Below are 20,566 nucleotides of genomic sequence, written 5' to 3'. Positions count from 1 at the left end.
GAATTATCTACAGGAAGACAACAAAGCCTATAAGAAGTATGTAGACTGTCTATAGACCATTTCTGTGAGAGTTACCTTCACTTCGCACAGGAAGAGAACCCAGTACAGCAGATTTGGCGTCCACTAGCTAACTGGGCGAATTTGCTGTTTTCTTGTATGAGACAAAAAAAATGCATCACTAGAAGACGTTGATCATTAAAGTGGCACTGACATCTTAAATTTATTAGAAGAAAAAGGAGGGCTTGGCGGTAACTTCAGAGTGGTGTTCTTTCCCGAAGAAAACAAAAGTTTCTGGCGCAGTGCTTGTTGCTGGCATTCAGTCGTGTTTTCAAAAGTCGTCTAACTCTATTATTCGCTTACGAATACTCCAAGCTGGACAGGTTAGGCATTGACTCTAGTCACGTGTAAGCTTCCCGAAGTAAGCTTCGCACAAATGCCCTCCTGAAGCTTTTTCATAATATATATATATATATATATATATATATATATATATATATATATATATATATATATATATATATATATATATATATATATATATATATATCCCATGAAACAGCTTTCGTGCGAAGCTTACACCTTTGACCTTCCTGATACTGTTGTGAACTGCAACACAGTCGAATCTTTCTTAGTGCATGTTAATATATATATATATATATATATATATATATATATATATATATATATATATATATTTCATTTAAAATGTGGACCCTCAACTTTTCCCTCGGGTGATACAGTTTGTGTGGCTTTGGATTTCGCAAACAAGGAATGGCGCGCGCGGGAACTCGGGCAGCAGATGCGACTGTGACAGACACGCGCGCGCACACAAACAACGGAATGATTTCCGGGCTGCCAGCTTTAGCATCTTACCTAGGACGCGGCATGACATCAGCAGAACGTACAGATAACAGAAAACGACCATAGGAAATGAAAAAGGCGTTTCGTCTTTTTTTTATACTCGCCTCGGTGGCTCAGTGGTTAGAGCGCTCGGCTACTGATCCGGAGTTCCCGCGTTCGAACCCGACCGCGGAGGCTGCGTTTTTATAGAGGAAAAGCGCTAAGGCGCCCGTGTGCTGTGCGATGTCAGCGCACGTTAAAGATCCCCAGGTGGTCGAAATTATTCCGGAGCCCTCCACTACGGCTCCTCTTTCTTCCTTTCTTCTCTTTGTCCCTCCATCTCTTCCCTCGCGGCGCGGTTCGGGTGTCCGCCGAGATGTGAGACATACTGCGCCATTTCCTCCCCCCCCCCATAAAATTTCATCTTAATTTTTATCTTTTTATATTTTGTGGTTTGCTGTATGTTTTGTTGCTACCAGATAATCTTAAGACACGTGGTTTTGCACAATGCTCCCCTTGCAATATTGCCTTTGTGGCAGAGAAGAAAAAATTTGGGGCAATCAACGGGATTGATCAGGTGGAAATGCGATAGCATTTTCCTTGCCCTGGCGAATCTAGACCAATTCTTATTCGGTTCCCACTATAATCCCAATGTCTCTCACTCATCAATCCATGCCAAATTCTGATTGTATTCCAATTCAGTCTATTCCAGTTGTGATTAGATTACAAATTTGATTGCAATTCTAAGGCGGTGAGGGGGAAATTCCCTAAACACAGCCTGGCACGGTTAGTAGACGGGTCTCCGCACAGATGACCCCGACATTGTCGAGGCCGGACAGTTTTCGCCTTTGTGACACTCCTAATGCTGTCGCATTAAAAGCAAAACACCTACTACCACCCTTATAGGCATGCGATTGATTTCGGAGAAGCGACTGGACGGGGGTGGGGGCTGAAGCAGTCATAAGCTTTCTGAAGATTGCGAAACGCCTCTTAAACCTCGCGCGCCTTCTGTTTGTCTTTCGCTTATTAAAAAGGTGTGCAAACATGAGCGCATTTGTTGCAATGTGCAGCTAACAAGTGGCTCGCCGTAACACGTTTCAGCGATGTCAAGTGCTCCCATAACAGCTTATTCATGCGTCTTCCTGTTTGCCCTACGCTCCATCGCCCGCATGACCGCAGGGAGTTATACAGGGTGTTTCACGTAAAATTTCACACGAGTTTAATAAAAATAATTGGTTTTGGAAGAAAGGGAATGGCGCAGTATCTGTCTCATATATCGTTGGACACCTGAACCGCGCCGTAAGGGAAGGGATAGAGGAGGGAGTGAAAGAAGAAAGGAAGAAGGAGGTGCCGTAGTGGAGGGCTCCGGAATAATTTCGACTACCTGGAGATCTTTAACGTGCACTGGCATCGCACAGCACACGGGCGCCTTAGCGTTTTTCCTCCATAAAAACGCAGCCGCCGCGGTCGGGTTCGAACCCGGGAACTCCGGATCAGTAGTCGAGCGCCGTAACCACTGAGCCACCCCGGCGGGTCACACGAGTTTTAAAGATAAGGTGTTTGTTTTAGAAAAGCGCTCTTTTCGGAATACCATTGTAAGCGTTATTAGCGCTTCAGAATACAGCTGAGATTTAACTTTTACCGTCAGGTTCCTTAATTATTAAGAGGGGTGTAGCGCACCGTAAGTAGTATCCCTATCAGTTTTTAGAATACGAAAACGCTCTTACCTTCCGTGCTGTGACCCAACAAATTCTGGCTACATCGTGCCAAAATACATTACGTGCTCTTTCGAGGAGCTTGCAGGCAAAGCAAACTCTCCAGTGCACGCAACACGTCAAAGTTACCAAAATTTGTTGGGCCAAAGCGCCGAGCGTAACATTGTTTTCAAAATTCTAAAAACGCGCATGAATATTACTTACGTTGGGCTACATGCCTGTCAATAATTAAGAAGCCTAAAATAATGGCTAAAAAGTTAACTATTCCCTATTAGTTAACCAGCCTGCTAGTGAGTGCATGTTAGCTGTATTCTGATGCGCTGCACCGTTGACAATGCTATGCCGAAAAAAGCGCTCTTCTAACTGAAAAAGCCTATTTTTAAAAACTTAGGTGAAACACCCTGTATGCCATGCGTGATGCGCATTTGAGTAATTTACATTCGGGTTGTATACTTCATGGCTGTTTGTCTATTTGAATAACTTTTCTGTGAAATCTGCCGAGATCGTTGCTGGCGGAGTTAACCCTTCCCGCCTAACGATCTTCTTGATGTTGTCAGGGGCCTTGTGGCTGTAAGTGATAACGACTAATCTTGGCCTTCACTTCAACAAACTATGAAGGTTCATGTAGATCATGTAGTATTATCTGCGTGGGGCTCGATTCTTGTGTGATGATGGCGTATATTCTGCTTCCCTGCTTTATCGCCCCACTCTCTGTGCCTGGACCAGTGTACGCTTTGAATTTTTCTCACGACAAACACCGTTTTTAATTTCGCGCCACTATAAAGGAGACTACGTACTCTAAGAGTTCTGCTGTGGGTGTAACTCCAGGCAATGTCAAATCGGATGAAGGCGGGGTGGCCGTACACCAGGCCGAGGTAAACAAATCGGTGTAACATGTTGAAGTTGGGGTCGTGGACAATGTTGGTGACGTCAATGCCGAGATGGGAGAGCAGCGCCTTGACCGGTTGCATCTGCATGTGAGGCAAAACATTTTTTTTAAGAAAAAGGTTAAATAGTGTTGGCTTGATTGTAATTCAAAATAAGTAACTTCACACAAAGAATGGCCATAGAGTACATATCATTCACTATTAATAAAAATCCCACATTCAATCAACCCATTGATAGCATAAATGATAAAACAAGTGGAATTATTAACTAGATAGCTGGCACACTGTGTAGCGCTCCCCAAACAATAAAACTTTCAGCACGCCAAGCTCTGCTAAGGCCTCATTTGGAATACGCTAGCCACGTCTGGGGCCGACGCCAACACTACCTAATGGACGATTTAGAACGTATACAAAACCGGACAGCCTGGTCCGACATTATTCAAGCAGCATTCATCCGGAGGTATAATGTTAGCGACATGAAGAATAATGAGACAAGAATCGATACTACAAAGGCACAATAAAAGCAGGCTCAAGCTGTTGTAGTCTGTATATTATTATATGTTGATGGAAATTAAAAGGCATAAATATGTTCAACCTTTCTCCACCCCCAGCTAGCTGTGGGCAAGGAGGAACCAAAAAATAAAATTCAACGAAATTATACGAAATTCTACTTTTTCGCAAAAGCAATCTCTGAATGGAATGCGCTGACGGCGCATGTAGAAGCTGTCAGCAGAGGCACTGGGGTTTCTATACTGAGCGAAATGAAATTCTGCTTTTGTCGTCCTAGGAACTGTTCGCAGTTTTTTCTTTTTTCACCAAGGGTTATTTGTGTGACTTAATCCGATGTTGCTACTGCATTGCGAAGCCCGTTTCCCTGCTCTAATGCCTCTACGCTGCAGGATAGAGTGGGTATAAAATAGAGTAAGAAGTTGAGAAGTTAATCCTTCAATGTTGCTATGTCGACGAGCGCATTTGCAGAAAATCACACTTCGACCACTCCGACATCCGGAATTAAGAGGGCGCCGTCTCTTCTTACACAGACAGCAGCGTCCTTCGCCAAGTTCTCCTGCAGCCATGCGTCTCGTGTTCCCTGGTTCTCAGCTTTCCTCGTTAAAAATGATGACACAGTGAGGAAACATAATAAGTTTCTTTTAATTTCATTTTAATAAAGGTGTCAATGCCACCGCTGCATGCAGTAACTGAAGAATATCCAGCTTTATCGGGCAAAAATTTCGAAAACTGGAAAGTTGTCAGAAACCGTTGAGAAAATATTCAAGGTTATGGTCTATTATTCTGATATGTAGCAAAATCATTCTTTTAAAGTGTTCCCCAGCGATCGCATCGATCAGTTAATACTGCCATCGAAAATGAATGAGGAACGCTTTAGACAACAGCAAAAACGTGAAGAGACAAAAAATACAAGACTTAACCCGCCGCGGTGGCTCAGTAATTAGGGCGCTCGGCTACTGATCCGGAGTTCCCGGGTTCGAACCCGACCGCGGCGGCTGCGTTTTTATGGAGGAAAAACGCCAAGGCGTCCGTGTGCTGTGCGATGTCAGTGCACGTTAAAGTTCCCCAGGTGGTCGAAATTATTCCGGAGCCCTCCACTACGGCACCTCTTCTTCCTTTCTTCTTTCACTCGCTCCTTTATCCCTTCCCTTACGGCGCGGTTCAAGTTGGTAACGATATATGAGACAGATACTGCGCCATTTCCTTTCCCCAAAAAAACCATTTATTATGTACGTCGGGTGATCTGTGGATATACTGATTGTTATAGTGAAGTCTTACATTATATGAAAAAATTGCGTTCACAAACGGTTTCCTGTTCAAGAATGCATTTGTCGAGAGTTGCTGGGTACGTACTATGGTGATTTGATCTAGCTGGTTTCTACGCTGCAAGACTGTAGGGCAACGGGTGTTGTAGGGTATGTTTCAGGTGTGAGCATATAATGAGCGTAGCTATGGGAGCGACAAGGGGCCCATTAGAGCACGATTTCCCCAAGAACCTTCGTCACAAGAGATACACAAGACTGTTCCATCGTCAAAAGACTGCAGTCGAATGATTAGCTACCTGTGATGTAAGAAAAATAAGCACCAAGAAACGGCTCATGGTTTATGGGGATTTAACGTCGCAAAGCAGCTCAGGCTATAAAGAATGCCGTATCACGGGCCTCTAGCATTTCGCCACTATCGAAATGCGACCGCCACTGCCGGGATCAAACCCATGTCTTCAGGGTCAGCAGCCGAGTGCCATAACCACTGAGCCACCGGGGCGGCTAGGAAGAAATGTAGCATTTGGTACATAATTAACAGCTGGTACAAACATAGAATAATATAATGCAATGCTCAGAACTCAAAATAAATACGCCACAGGGCTGGCTACAAAAGCTTGCCCCCTTGAGGTCCAGTGCATCTGGCCATTAGAGACTAAGTTGTGCGAAGAGTCTTCGTTTGCGGTCATATCTCTAAACAACTTATATTAAATGTCATCCTAGTCATTGCTATCATCATTATAAGTCTTATTACGTGCAGTGCACGGCGAAAGCCTCTCATATATCTTTCCCTATATCTGAGCTGCATAGCAAGTTGAGTTCACCTTGTACCTTACTGCTGCGGTGCACGAGATCTACACACCGCCGGGAAATTCAGAAGTTATTGGGCAGACAACTTAGGTTACCGACAAAGCCGCTAATTCCGGAGGAATTCCTTCATGAAGCTATCCCCGCAAAAGCTTGACTGCGATTGCTCATCACAGGACTTCATGTTATATCTGGGTGAATAGGGAGCCCATGCTCGCGATATTCTGTGCACGGTGGTCGTGCTATGCAGGAAAATTTGAAAATTTATTGTCGGGGAAAGGAAATGGCGCAGTGTCTGTCTCGCATCTCGGCGGACACCTGAACCGCGCCGTAAGGGAACGGATAAAGGAAGGAGTGAAAGAAGAAAGGAAGAAAGAGGTGCCGTAGTGGAGGGCTCCGGAATAATTTCGACCACCTGGGGATCTTTAACGTGCACTGACATCGCACAGCACACGGGCGCCTTAGCGTTTTGCCTCCATTAAAACGCAGCCGCCGCGGCCGGGTTCGAACCCGGGAACTCCGGATCAGTAGCCGAGCGCCCTAACCACTGAGGCACCGCGGCGGGTGCTATGCTGGAGAGAAGGGTCACTGGAGACATCGTAACTGACACTCTGCAGATTGGGCTCAACGCAAGCCTGTGGTGCATGCAGGCTCCTTGCTTCGGAGGGAAATAAACCACAGCTTTTATTCCGATTATTCGGCCCATAAGGAGACGAAATAGCTGCGAGAGCTAAGCGACATTCAAAGGCTGGTAAACACTAAGACTTACAAGGAGAGCAGCCCTCACCTCAGTTCTGTTGGGGCTGGATGCAAGGTTGACGCAGGCCCGGAATAATGCAGCAGCTTTTTCTGTGGCTGACTGAAGCCTCGGACGGATGGGCATGGTTTGCAGCATCTGTCTTATTTTTATCTCTGTAAGGCCTGCTATCTGCAAGGCGGAAGGAAGACTAGAGGGTCAGGGACGGCAAGCGACGTCTAAGCTCGCTCAGTTAAGGTTGGAAGCAACAGAACTTTGTTAAACACATTTCGCGTTAGAAGTGTGTATTCGGTACAAGTAAGCAAGGGTCACCGGTTATGGTCTGCCGGCGATCAGTGAATAAACTATACTTAAATAATTATTGAATGTAATTTGCGCTCGTCTCTCGGCACCCGGACGGTGATTGTGTCGTCAGGCGTAGGTTGACATCTCGACAACCCCGAAATAATCGTCTCATTGCGCTTTTATTTTGTTGCAACTTTAGGAAAAATGGTGAGTGAAATAAGAGCTATTGATTACAGTTTATTACAGCTTTATATTTATTGTCATCCGTGTTCTCATTGTTAGTCTTTTCTTTATTAACGCTAGCATAACTAGGACGAGAGTAACCATCCCAGACAGAAACCAGTTGGCAACAGTATCGTAACGTAACTCAAATCCCGTCACTCAGAGCGTGTTCTCACAAGAGCGGACCGGATAAGAAATATTGCTCAGCATTTGGTTGCATAACGTCGCATAGAATGTAAACGCATTCTCTAACTTCTAGACATTTCTCAACCTCTGCGCACGAGCTCCTGCGTTAAAGGGTCCCTGAAAAGGTTGTTTGAAGTTGGGTATAAAAGGCTCTCATTATGCAGAGTGCAGGCCAACGAGCGTCCATGTCGCGTACGAGACCTCAAAAGCGAGCCCATAATTTACAATAAAGTTTTTAAAACTGCTCGCTTACGCGCCTGACGGCGCGCTGCGGTGTTTCGCTTTCGCCCGATTTCGCGCTCGTTACGTCAGCATCCGCGCTCGTTACGTCAGCATCCGCGCTCGTTACGTCACCATCCGCGCTTATTGCGTCAACATCCATGCTCGTTACGTCACCATTCGTGCTCGTTACGTCAGCATCCACGCTCGTTACGTCAACATTCGCGCGCGTTACGTCACCATCCACGCTCGTTACGTCAGCATTCGCGCTCGTTACGTCAGCATCCACGCTCGTTACGTCAGCATCTGCGCACGGTACGTCAGCATCTGCACTCGTTACGTCAGCAGCGGACTGCTAGCATTGGTTCGCGCGCGTCGGCAGCCGGCCGAGGGGGGCGAGTGCGAAGGGCCGACGGAGGAGCGCCGGCATTTCAGCGTGCAAAAAGTGACGAGAGAAGAGGGAAAGGCGCGAAGACGCGGAAATTCAAATTTTGACTACACATAACTGAGCTTCTACGAAGCGCATCTAAAAAATTCTTGCTGGAGGATATTTGTGAAGCGGCGTCCTTTAGAATCTATGCACATCGCATCTTTGTTAAGACCCCCTTTCATAGCCCCTTTAAGGTTGAGATGGCCACACAAAATGGATGGAACTGTGACGAAACAGAAACGCAGCGGCATTCCTGCGAGCCGGAGACAACTCACCCGCCCTAAGGTAGTCCAGTATGTTCTGTCCGAGAATGTACTGCACACGAAACTGTAAAAGTGCTGGCACGGTTGAAAGCTATAGTTGAGCGCCGCTTTGAATAATTCCCCAGCCTGCCGAGCACCGTCTGGACGAAGCGTAGTCGTACTTAGCGTCGTAATCTCTTCTCCATCTGTGACGAAGCACGAGAAGGGAGCCGCAGTAAGTGTCACTTGGCACGTTTTCGAACTGTGCTCGTAGCAGATAATTCTGGACGAAAGCATTTTGAACGGCAAAGACCTTATGAGGACATTTTGTTTTATATACTGTAAGATTTCACTGTGAAAGCCACTATATCCGCAGCTCTCCCGTCGGCAGGCTTGTGTTTTTTTTTTGAAAGCGTGGTTTCCTAGGTCAAACTTCCATGCGAGCGATGGAAAAGCTACAAAAGAAAGAGTTTGCTACAGATCGGAAGATTGGACCATTATCTTCAATATTTCCGTAACAGTAGCTTACAATTTTCCAATATTAAAAGTTTTTGTCCAAGAATGTTGGAAATGTTCACACTGTGAAAATTGCTCCATTAGTCTTTCTTTCAGCCTAACTTCATAGCGTTTCCTCTTAAAACGCTAAAAAGAGAACAGATGCTCTCAAGAAATATCTCTCATAACGCCTACTCTTCCCTTGTGGCGCAATACCTCGGTTGGTTATCACTGGCTAGTTGCTTTTTTACGCGTCCCACTAGGAAGTAGAAGGGCCGCTTTTCACAACGTATTTTGGTGAGGAACTGTTACTGCGCTGTCTTCACACGCATTTAACATGGAACTGTTGCAAAAAAAAAAATTGCGTGGAGGCACATTCAGAAAGACCCCCCCCCCCCCTCCCCTGACTCTGCGATGCAGCGATGGCGTGAGCGACTGGTTTTCGGGGGAAAAAAAAAACTAAATACCCACGTGAAAATCTTCAATCGTAGTACATCTTTCTATCTCCGTAGTGTTGCATCTCAAGCGCAATCGAAAAACATAACAAAAAAATGTTTTTTTCCTCACAACAGATTTCCTGTAATGTTCTTGGCCATAAATCTGTTGTAACAAGAAATTTTTGTTGTTTAAACAGCATAATAAAATGTAGTTAGTACAAGAAATTATTGCAGAACTACGAAGTACTGGAGAGATACGACTTATGTCTTGTTGCACCCCTTATGTAATAATACAGAAAAAAAGAGGGTCCTTCAAGCCAATAAACTGAACTGAATAAACTGAAGAGTACTACAGAACAACTAATTTAGTTCTACAGAAAAAATACTACAAAACAGACGGGAAAATTTCTCGTTAGAAGAAAAGGACAAAACATTTTGTTGTATTTTTTACACGCCTCTGTACATTTTCTTGAATGGGAAACGCTCAAAACAGAACTCGCACGCAGATAAACACGCTTCTATGTGCGTCGAAGAATTGCGGATGCATCGGGGAAGCAGGTAAGCTTGCGACAAGCCCGGCCAGAACACGCTGAGGTTATTGCACTTTCAAAGTTTCGCAAACCCGATGCACCATAAAACCTCCTGCATTAAATATTGAAGAATCCCAAAAAAGACCGGTCCTCACCTCCTGGCCCTGCGGGGAGTCGCGGAGTGATCCGTTTGATTCCGCTGGGAGGAGGTGGCCCTCCGCCGACCCCTCTGCTGCCGCTGTATTCAGCATCAGCAGATTCACCACGGCCGTCATCTGCGTCGCACCAGATTGTAGCAGCTTGGGTTACATAGGGACGAACAAACAGGGTCACTGAACTCGTCAAAGAAATTTCCGAGGGCACTTAAGTCTGCTTACGGGCACGAATGCGAAAGCATGGAACTTTATATAATTAGTGTTTTTTCCGCGACGCCAGTACTCGTTCTATTTTTTTCTGTAGCTTTTCTTTTCTTACTTTTTATATATTTTATTGTTCATTATTATTTATCGTTCATTTATTACTTCCATACTTTTATTGTTATTGCTTTATTCTTTTATTTTTCATTTTATCGATTTCAGTTTTGATGACGTCATTTGATCGACAGTTGAGGCGGGCACTTCCTACGATTCCGACGGACTCATGAGGCAAGTAAGGCTTCCACCTTAAAATAGCCTTTTACACACTGTTTACATAAGCGTTAAGGGGGCGCACATAAACAAAGCGGGGGCGCTGGTAAAAATACAGCATTCTTCAGGGTTCATGCGAGTGTTACCTAGGCACACGTAAGAAAGTAGATGCCATTTGTTAAATGTAGAGTTGTTCCCAGTGTTCACGCAAGTGTTCCGCAGGCATACATACGAAAGGCGATTCAATTCGTTTAAAACAACGTTCTTCGCAATTTACACCCATGTGTTACGTAGGCATACATAAGGACGGCGATACCGCAGCTGTGGCGTAGTGGTTTGAGCATTCACCTCGCATGCGGTACCAGTAACACGGTACACGATATGTAAAAGGTGTCTATTACCTTCCTTTTACGAACGCCAAAATGACAGCCTTTCTTTGCTTCAAGGAGTAGCCCAAGACCACAACAGCAGAACCACGTGTTACCTTACGCGGGTGGAGGTTTGTAATACCCCTGTCACACGGGACGTCTTCTCGGCCTTTGCCGTAAAGTTGTCTTTGCACTAAAGGAGGAAAACCGAAAAGGAGCAGCGACGCTGCTACACGGCAAATCCAAAGGAGCTAGAACGCGGCCTCCTTGAATGCCAAAAGTCACCGCTGTGTGTGAAGTGGCGCTAGTAACATTATGAAATTAAAGCAGACGGCAGCACTTCAGCTAAGAGTGCTTTCGTTTATGTTGGGAAAAGTAGCTATCACGGTAATAATCGAGCGTTCTGACGGTGAGAAACGAACATTTTGAAACAAACTTTCTTTTTTTTTTCATCGTTCTCGGTTCGACCACGGTGGGCGCACTTTTCCGTTCGGCTCCTCGTCGTGTTCGAGAAGCGTGCTTTGTTGCTTGTGTCTTTGTGCGCACAAGCAAACTCAAAACACGCACACAACAAAGAGCAAACGAAGAAAAAACAGCAAAGCGAGATGCGCAAGCACGTGTGTGTCGATGCGGCTGCTGAAAAGCGTTCAAGCCCTTTCTTAGCAGTGTGGATGTCTTTAGTCATAGCCTCCTCTACGGTTAAGTGCACTGTAACGCAAAATTAACCATTAAATAAGATAAATTAGATATTTTTTTACGGTTTCAAAACTACAAAATGCGTCAATTTTTTATTCTTTGAGCTCGCTAGCTAGCGCTGCCGTCTGGGTTGCTCCTTTAAGCAACTTTAATACCCCTGTCACACGGGCACTTGTAAGGCCTTAGAAATTAAGGTCCTTTGCCCCAAAGGCGCGTGACACGCATCTACACGGCAAAGCGTCGAGACCTTTGCGATTAAGGTCCGTAGCAATAAAGGCGGCCGTCAGCGGCCTTAAAGTTGCTTAAAGGAGCAACCCAGACGGCAGCGCCAGCTAGCGAGCTCAAATAATAAAAAATTGACGCAATTTAAATTTTGAAACCGTAAAAAAATATCTTATTTATGTTATTTAATGGTTAATTTTGCGTTACAGTGCACTTAACCGTAGAGGAGGCTGTGACTAAAGACATCCACACTGCTAAGAAAGGACTTGAACGCTTTTCAGCAGCCGCATCGACACACACACGTGCTTGCGCATCTCGCTTTGCTGTTTTTTCTTCGTTCGCTCTTTGTTCTGTGCGTATTTTGAGTTTGCTTGTGTGCACAAAGACACGAGCAACAAAGCACGCTTCTCGAACACAACGAGGAGCCGAACGGAAAAGTGCGCCTACCGTGGTCGGACCGAGAACGATGAAAAAAAAAAAAAACTTTGTTTCAAAATATCCCTTTCTCACCGTCAGAACGCTCGTTTATTATCGTGATAGCTACTTTTTCCAACACAAACGAAAGCACTCTTAGCTGAAGTGCTACCGTCTGCTTTAATTTCATAATGTTACTAGCGCCGCTTCACACACAGCGGTGACTTTTGGCATTCACGGAGGCCGCGTTCTAGCTCCTTTGGATTTTCCGTGTAGCAGCGTCGCTGCTCCTTTTCGGTTTTCCTCCTTTAGTGCAATAAGACAACTTTACGGCAAAGGCCGAGAAGAAGTCCCGTGTGACAGGGGTATAAGGCCGCTGACGGCCGCCTTTATTGCTACGGACCTTTATCGCAAAGGTCTCGACGCTTTGCCGCGTAGATGCGCGTCACGCGCCTTTGGGGCAAAGGACCTTAATTTCTAAGGCCTTACAAGTGCCCGTGTGACAGGGGCATAAGACTGCGTGGCAAGGAGTTACATAATAGACACCTTTAACATAACGTGTATAGTGTTTACGTAACCGGTACCGGAGTGCCGGCAGTCCGCGCGCAGCCAATGCGCATGACAAAATCGCCCTGACGGCGATAGATGGCGCCAGCTACCCGGCAGCTGCGCGTGAGTCTGCAGCACCGGGACCAATCAGCGCGCGCTCACCGGCGTTGGGCGGGCTCCCGGTACTCGGGCACCGGTAACGATAACACGGTACACGGTATGCTAACGGTTTCTAATCACTGACAATGTGGAATGCACACCATCTCTCGTGTAACACCTCTCACCTGTGCGCACTGTTCCAACGTATAGAAAAATGGCCATTGCGATGAGCCCGGCCAGCAGCACACCCACGACGACGGTGGTTATCCTCGTCTTGGTGTCGAAGTCGCTGGAAAGTAGGAACCAAATGGATACTTTAAGTGCGCGACGGCCCCTTTAAGCCTGGACTCCATGTACGCGAAAACTCACGCGAACGCGAAGGCGACGGCGGCAAGCGACGAGCGACGCCGTCGCGCGAAGCAAAATGCGTGTGTCGCTTGCCGTGTCGCTCGGATCTGCACCCACAGAAAATTTCGCTCATCGCCCGGAAGTCCCCCACGCGACTGGCCAACCAGAGCCCCCCAAAGCCGTTTCCGGTTTGTCCACGGTTTCTCACGGGCACATCTCACGAAACCAGCCCGTCGTCTTGGTCATCGCCACCGCCGAGAAAATATTTGGTTTTGTAGCTGAGAGGCAGACCCGCACGATTTAAATAATTAAAACAATCTACTTGTTGGGTGCGGAGGGCTAACAGCATTTGGAGCGGGCTACGCGAGCGAGCGTACTGCAGGGAGAAATACGTGTTGAGCCGCGGGTACCGGCGCTCGATCCACCGTGCCGCTGCGCTCCAACTGTGCAGGAACACTCGCGGCGCGCATTCTCAATGGTAAATTATAGTTTGCTCACTTACAATCAGATTGCGGTGACAGTTTATGGGAGTGTTTTTACTAAGCCGGAGTGCACAGGCACCGAACGAAAGCACACCTCCCCCGTGATGTGACTTCGTCTCCGCAAGCACGCCGTTGGTTATCTCCACTGCCGCTACACCGCTGCCCTAGAGGAAATATTTCTTTGGCCCTGACTATGAGGCACACTCGCAAAATTTTAAGAGATAGAACAGGTTACGGGCGTGTTTCTAAGCTTGAGTGCGCAAAGCACGGAGTCCGCTGCGCACGTCGCGGGTTCGCGTCGCCTGCGGCCTTCGCTTGCATGGAGGTTGCCCACAAGCGACGGAGCGAACGCCAGCCGTCGCCGCCGCCGTCGCGTTCGCGTGAGTTTTCGCGTACATGGAGTCCAGGCTTTAAGCACTGTACCATTCAACGGTCTTGCGGGGCAGTGCGCAACGCGTCGACGGCTGCATAGCTGATAGAGCAAGCTGCACGGCTACGGGCGAGAGTTGGGTTCCGCATGCTCCGCAGTTTAATAAGGCGACATCGACTAAAAGTTCCGTGACCCGAAAAACTGAAGAAGACTGTAATATAGTATGAGTCGGTAACTTAAGAGAAATTCCTGATCTCCAGGATTAGTAGTCAAGGTTTAGCGTTGCAGTGGAGTCTCTGCTAAGCAGAAAAAGCTGGCATTAGACAAAACAGGGGCCGAGCTCTCCTTGCAGAGTGAGAACAAAGTGACTGCCTTTAACCTGTGCGAACTTTCGCTCAGATGTAGTTACGAGACCCTCCAACACTCGATACAATTTATAACAGAACAGCAGCCAATGTTCCAGGCAATAGTGCCCTTTAGAAAGTGTTCACTGCTGTCTAAATTGATATATTGGTGGACTGAACGCCGCTCCAGCTTTCCGAGGGCATCGTGTTGATCATGCAGTAGTGCATGCTGTGAAGGGTGCGTACGATAAGCATTTGATCACGCAGCAGTGCATGCTGTGCAGGCTGCGTACGATAAGCATTAACTGACACTCTTCATGAAAAGCCTTTCGAAAGCCTTGCATCCACGACAGCGACATTGACATTCGCAAGCCTCGGCGAAGAACACACGCTGAACAAATGTCTTTGGATGCGTCAGACTATGGCACAATACGCCTCGAATCTAAACAAGGCAGCGTTCGAGCAAGAGTTCAAGACGTTGCAGAAAATCAGGCCCCTAAAAGTAATTTACAACACCCCTTTTTATCCTGAATTGAGAAGCAGCATCAAATACGCTGTCCTTACCACCGAAAAGACTAGCGTAATCTAGCGTCTTTAACGCTACATCGGTGCGTAGTTCCTTCCACTTAGGCGTGCTGCTTCAAATTATGACTTTGGCTTAAGAAGCGGCCGCTGTTCGCCCAGTGGTAGTCATAGCTGGCAGGAGTTGCCAGCCAGACGTGTGGAGCTTGTCGAGGAATGTCCGCATTGGCCGCCTTATGCGGACGTGCGTGAGGTGACACATTAGTGCATATCGCACGCGGGGTGCGAGCTTGCCTGCGTGCTGAGATGACCAGCATTCAGCAAGAACTTACTCTGATTTACTACTGGCTGAAAATTAAAGCGAGAAATAAAAGGTCAGGATGGTATAACGAGTACTGGCTGAAATCAGGTGAAGTGTGAGGGAATAAAGCAAGGGTGAGAGATGCGATGGTAATAGGAGAATAGGCACTTATCGCACTTAAGCTTCTACCAATCTGCGTTGAGCTGCACAGCGCCAAAATAGTGGGACTATATTCACCAGTCATAACTTCACTAGCGAAAGCACGAGACACCAGGAGAAGAACACAGGACAACGCTGGACTAAGAGCTGAAGTTTAATCGAGAAACGGCCAACTTAGGACACCAGAAGACGCATGCGTATTAGACACACTAAAAAACTAAAGAAAAACGAATACATACGTGACGATTCACCAAGGAGTGGACACACGCTCCATAACTGGCAAACAACAAAAGGCACATACTTTGCCGGTCAAACTGGCACACGCACACTTTTGCTTAAGAAATTAAATTCCTTTTTAGTGAGATATAAAGACAGTGAACTGACGCTTGTGTCACTGCCTTGTAACCTAATATGGTAGGTCTCCACGACTTCCCTCTCCTCCCGCTTTTTTCCTTTTCCGATGACTGACATGTTGTTAAAAGCCGGAACACAATCTTTACAACTCCTGCAGTGACGTGGGAGATTATTTTGATCAGACAAATTTCTCAGGGAATTGCTGTGTTCGCCTGCGCGGTCATTAACACATCTGCCAGTTTGGCCCGTGTACACCCTACTACATGATAGGGGTAACTTGTAAACGACACCAGTCGAACAAGCAACGAACTTGTTCGCATGCTTCACAGTAGAGCCCTTGGACTTCCTCCCCTCACTGCTCGTTGCTTGTTCGACTCGTGTCGTTTACAAGTTACCCCTTCGTGTGGTAGGGTGTACACGGGCCAAACTGGCAGATATGTTAATGACCGCGCAGGCGAACATAGCAATTCCCTGAGAAATTTGTCTGCTCAAAATGATCTCCCACGTCGCTGCAGGAGTTGTAACGATTGTGTTCTGGCTTTTAACAACATGTCAGTCATCGGAAAAGAAAAAAAAAACAGGGAGGAGAGGGAAATCCTGGAGACCTACCATATTAGGTTGCAAGGCAGGGACACATGCGTCAGTGCTCCGTCTTTATATCTCACTGACAAGGAATTTAATTTCCTAAGCAAAAGTATGCGTGTGCAAGTTTGACAGGCAAAGTATGTGTCTTTTGTTGTTTGCCTGATATGGAGCGTGTATCCACTCCTTGGTGAATCGCCGCATATGTATTTGGCCTTTTCAGTGTGTCTGATACGCACGTGTCTTCTGGTGGTCTAGGTTAGCCGCTTCTCGATTAAAATTCAGTTGTTAGGCCAGCGTTGTCCTGTGTTCTTCTTCCCCTGGTGTGTCGTGCTTTAGCTGGTAAAGTTATGTCTGAAATACACCAAATAGCCCACATGGTTACCTTGTTATATTCACCAGTATACCAACATTAAGGAGAGTCTTAGAATCGGGAGTCATTTACATACATACGCCCCACGACATAGTGCATTTTGGATGCTAACAGAAAGTTTGAGTGTGCAATAGGGAAAGCAAGGATGATGGTAGGCTGCTTCGCCACTTGAAATTCAATGCTCACAAAATAAGGGTCTAGTCTGACAATGAGATGACGTTGCCGTCATGCCACTCACCCAATTCCTTCTCAAACTGGCTTTCACCTGTGCCTGAAAACAAAGAGAAAAGTCAGCACGAAGTCAGTGTCCAGGAGTGGAGGCGATAGTCTCCTTGCGATACAGCAGTGAAAACAAGAAACTCGCAACGTGTACGCAGAACATATATGCCAGGCCGGAAGGCAAGAACGCGCGTTGTGGCCAGGCCTAATACATATTATCACGTAGCGGTAGGCAAGTCAGGCAAAGAACGGCGCTGACGCCTCGGAAAACTGCTCATGCAGGCGTATTCGTTCCCTTTTATAACAAAGCCTCGCCAAAGTTATTGCAAGCCGTGATCCTCCTGCTCGTCAGAATCAGAATGGCTGCCGCCCCCGGTCGCACTTAATTTTAAGATGACAGCAAATTTTCGGGTCAAGGCCCCTGAAGCGCCAAAAATCCCTAACGTAATAGAAACTGTCTGTCGTGACCGCGTTCGTTCCAGAGCGTGTACAGATCAGATGACAGAAATCATTAATGGGTCAAGCTGGCTCCAATCATCAATAAAGAAAAAAAAAACAGCGTAAAAAATGTTCGCAGCAAGACTACCACCGGCGTTCGTCCTCCGCATTCTAAACTGATCTCTCTGCTTACCTGATAGTGATTCATAGGGAGAGAGATACTCGCTCGGCGGGTACATGGTGTGCTCGTCCTACAGTGCGTGTGCTGAAACCAAAACAAAATCACACAATGAGGGTTGAAGTCCGTTCCGCAGAGCCTTGGGCAGATACCCTCAAAATGATGTCTTTGTGACGACAGCCACATTTATTTCATTGAGGCTGCCGATCAAGGTCAACATTCCGAATCTAGTGCCTGGCGGGGCTTACGGTGCGGGAGGTGAACTGCGGCGGGAAGGCGGGCGGAGCGAATGGCTGGCATTAGGGTACTGGCTGCGGACTCGGGGTCTGTCCACGATCAACAATAATGTGGCGTCGGCGGGCATCGGTGAGGTGAGACCGAGCCAGTTCGGGAGCTTATAGCTTGCATGCTGTTGCGTCCACGAGAGCTTTTTTCTATGTTCGGGCTTGCCAGTGCGTGGGGCGCGGTGCTGCGGAGGTGATGGCTGCTATATCTGCCATGCAACAATACGCAAGGGACGGAAACAACAGAACTATCGGACAGTGATATGAAATTAAAAAAAAACAACTTCCGCAGTTATCGCCCCCTCTAGTGGTGAAAAAGTGAGAACGACTGCTTCACCTCCCAAGGGAAACTAGTGCCAGGAGGTGGAAGCAAACTGGGGGCGCTTAAGTCGCCTTTGGAGTGGAATGAGGTAGCATTGCAGTTAACATTTGTCGCAACTTCTGTTTAGCTTCCGTGTGTGATTGGCCTCCGAATGATTCCTTGAAGGTCATGTGACTGTAACGTCATACCTTCTTTACGGTCGCGGGCACAACCCTGAGAGGAGGTTATGAGGACCTCACAAGGTCATGCGACCCCTCTGAATCAGTGATTAGTCTAACTGCCTCCTGCTATGGTGAGCAGGCCTCACAAAACGGCGGCCAAGCTGTGATGGCGTCACAAAGTTACGCGACCTCTTTCGACCAATCAGCGAATTTTGTTACGCCGGAAATCGGTGAGGTTTTATTCTGGTGACAACACTGACACTATCGCAGTAAAAATCTTCCAAATGACACTGTGCGCTCTACAACACAGAAAAAGCAGAGCCATACATTTACGCGAAAAAGAAACGGTTATCTTTGATGGCCGATGCTTCCTGGCCCACCTTGATATAACATTCTGATAAGGCAGCAGCTGCAGCACGAGTTTTTGGTGAAGCATTACTGCAACGAAGGTACAGTTACGATAAGAAGTGCCCTGTCAGCGTATCACTGTAAAAAGGAAATTGCAGGGACAGCCTGGATGATTGATTCATTGCAAAGGCAATTCGCTCAGTTGACTGCAACGGCTTGGCAACTGAGGTTTGTTTACGCGCAGGGGCCAGAATAAGTTACGAGAAATAACCAGGCAATAAGCAAGGGGAACAGGCAAGCACAAGAAAAACAAGGTACTTAAGTGTGGCGGCGCAGGATATAACAGCGCAAACATTCATGTCCCAACCGCCATTCTTTACCGGTAGTTTCGCTTGCTTTGCTTGTGCGGCAGCCACGAATGCATACGCCTGCATTTAGGGCTTCAGCAACGCGCTTACCATGTTAATACTGGGAAGCGAACGTCCAGCTATAGTTTGGTTTGGTTTATGGGGGTTCAACGTCCCAAAGCGACTCAGGTTATGAGGGACGCCGTAGTGGAGGGCTCCGGAAATTTCGGCCACCTGGTGTTCTTTAACGTGGACTGACATCGCGCAGCACACGGGCCTCTAGAATTTCGCCTCCAACGAAATTCAACCGCCGCGGCCGGGATCAAACCCGCGTCTTTCGGGTCAGCAGCCGAACGCTGTAACCATTGAGCCACCGCGGCGGCTAAACGTTCAGCTATAGTCGGGATAAGCGTATGAGAAGCGGCAGTGCGGAATTCAGGCTCTCTGTATCCTGCCCTTCCCCAAAGTTTGCGTTTGGCTAGGTAAGCCTAAAAGCGCGGAACGCAGAAAAAGCGGTTCATCTCACCTGATACGGAGCAGAGACGTAGAGTATGTAGTGAGGGGAGGCGAAGGGCGTACGAGGGCCCGGAAGCAGAAAGGGCGGGGCTCTCCGCCTAAGCTGCGGTATGCGACCAAGAGGCTCAGACAGGTTCAGACAGCGCGCCTGTGTTGAAGGAGAAAGCTGGACTGGCTGGTGCGCCTACAGCCGCGAGTCGCTTCTTCTTCACAGGTCGCGTGCGAGTGCCGATCACACCGGCCCCGTTCTCTTTTTCAGTCACCAATGTGACAGTGTTTGTTTTTTTAAGTTCAGAAAACAAATTTGCATTCCTATTTTTGTATTTAGCTTAATAAAATTTTTATTTTAACGTTTTGAGCACCTGTCAGTAGCCACCTGTGTCGTGAACAATGCCCCGCAGTGGGTATGCGCCATTATCCTCACAACAACAACAACAACAACAACAACAACAACAACAACAACAACAACAACAACAACAACAACAACAACAACAACAACAACAACAACAACAACAACAACAACAACAACAACAACAACAACAACAACAACAACAACAACAACAACAACAACAACAACAACAACAACAACAACAACAACAACAACAACAACAACAACAACAACAACAACAACAACAACAACAACAACAACAACAACAACAACAACAACAACAACAACAACAACAACAACAACAACCCGCAAGAGAGGGAACGCAGTAAATGAGAGACTTGTGAGGTCTGTTCGAAGGACCATAAAGGCCAATGATTCGTTCTTATTAAATACTTCCTATTTACTGGCGTCTTCCCACATTCTACTAGTCATTTATGTGACAGAAAGCAATTAGATGCTCGCTGTAAGAAGCAAGTGTACTGCTTTCAAATGTTTCATGTCAAATATTTTAGTTCACCATGAAGTCACACCCGCGTATTGCTCAGTCGCCAAAAGTGGAAATGCCATTTTCATTATGCAGGATAACGGAAACATCGCATGTTCATGATGCTCTAGGTTGTATACCAGAGCACTTAGCCATTCTTCAGGCTTGCACACAAAGTGCATGAAACAGTGCGTACTCAAGCTGGTTAACAAATGCCCATGCAAAACTTACTACGGTACTGGTCATTC

The 20,566-nt window shown here is 46.9% G+C and overlaps 1 protein-coding gene and 1 long non-coding RNA gene across 2 annotated transcripts in view; both read right to left on the bottom strand.

Moving 5' to 3' along the window:
* The window catches only part of LOC144135431 (neprilysin-2-like), a 33,842-nt gene extending 25,278 nt beyond the window's left edge, over positions 1–8,564 (bottom strand). The window contains exons 1-3 of the mRNA XM_077668096.1: positions 8,396–8,564; positions 6,809–6,949; positions 3,353–3,526 (exon numbers count right to left, since the gene is read on the bottom strand). Of these exons, the coding sequence (XP_077524222.1) occupies positions 3,353–3,526; positions 6,809–6,916 (282 nt within the window). The 5' untranslated portion in view covers positions 6,917–6,949; positions 8,396–8,564. The remainder of the gene's footprint in view (positions 1–3,352; positions 3,527–6,808; positions 6,950–8,395) is intronic.
* Positions 8,565–9,982: 1,418 nt separating this feature from the next.
* LOC144135430 (uncharacterized) lies at positions 9,983–16,908 on the bottom strand. Its single transcript, XR_013315497.1, has 4 exons — positions 16,872–16,908; positions 15,197–15,212; positions 12,984–13,087; positions 9,983–10,099 (listed from the first exon to the last, which is right to left on the bottom strand). It is a non-coding gene; the product is annotated as an uncharacterized LOC144135430 (long non-coding RNA).
* Between the last annotated feature and the right edge of the window lie 3,658 nt (positions 16,909–20,566).

The sequence above is a fragment of the Amblyomma americanum genome, chromosome 5 (assembly GCF_052857255.1).
Source record: "Amblyomma americanum isolate KBUSLIRL-KWMA chromosome 5, ASM5285725v1, whole genome shotgun sequence".
Taxonomy (NCBI): domain Eukaryota; kingdom Metazoa; phylum Arthropoda; class Arachnida; order Ixodida; family Ixodidae; genus Amblyomma; species Amblyomma americanum.
This window is presented reverse-complemented; position numbering and strand designations above follow the sequence as displayed.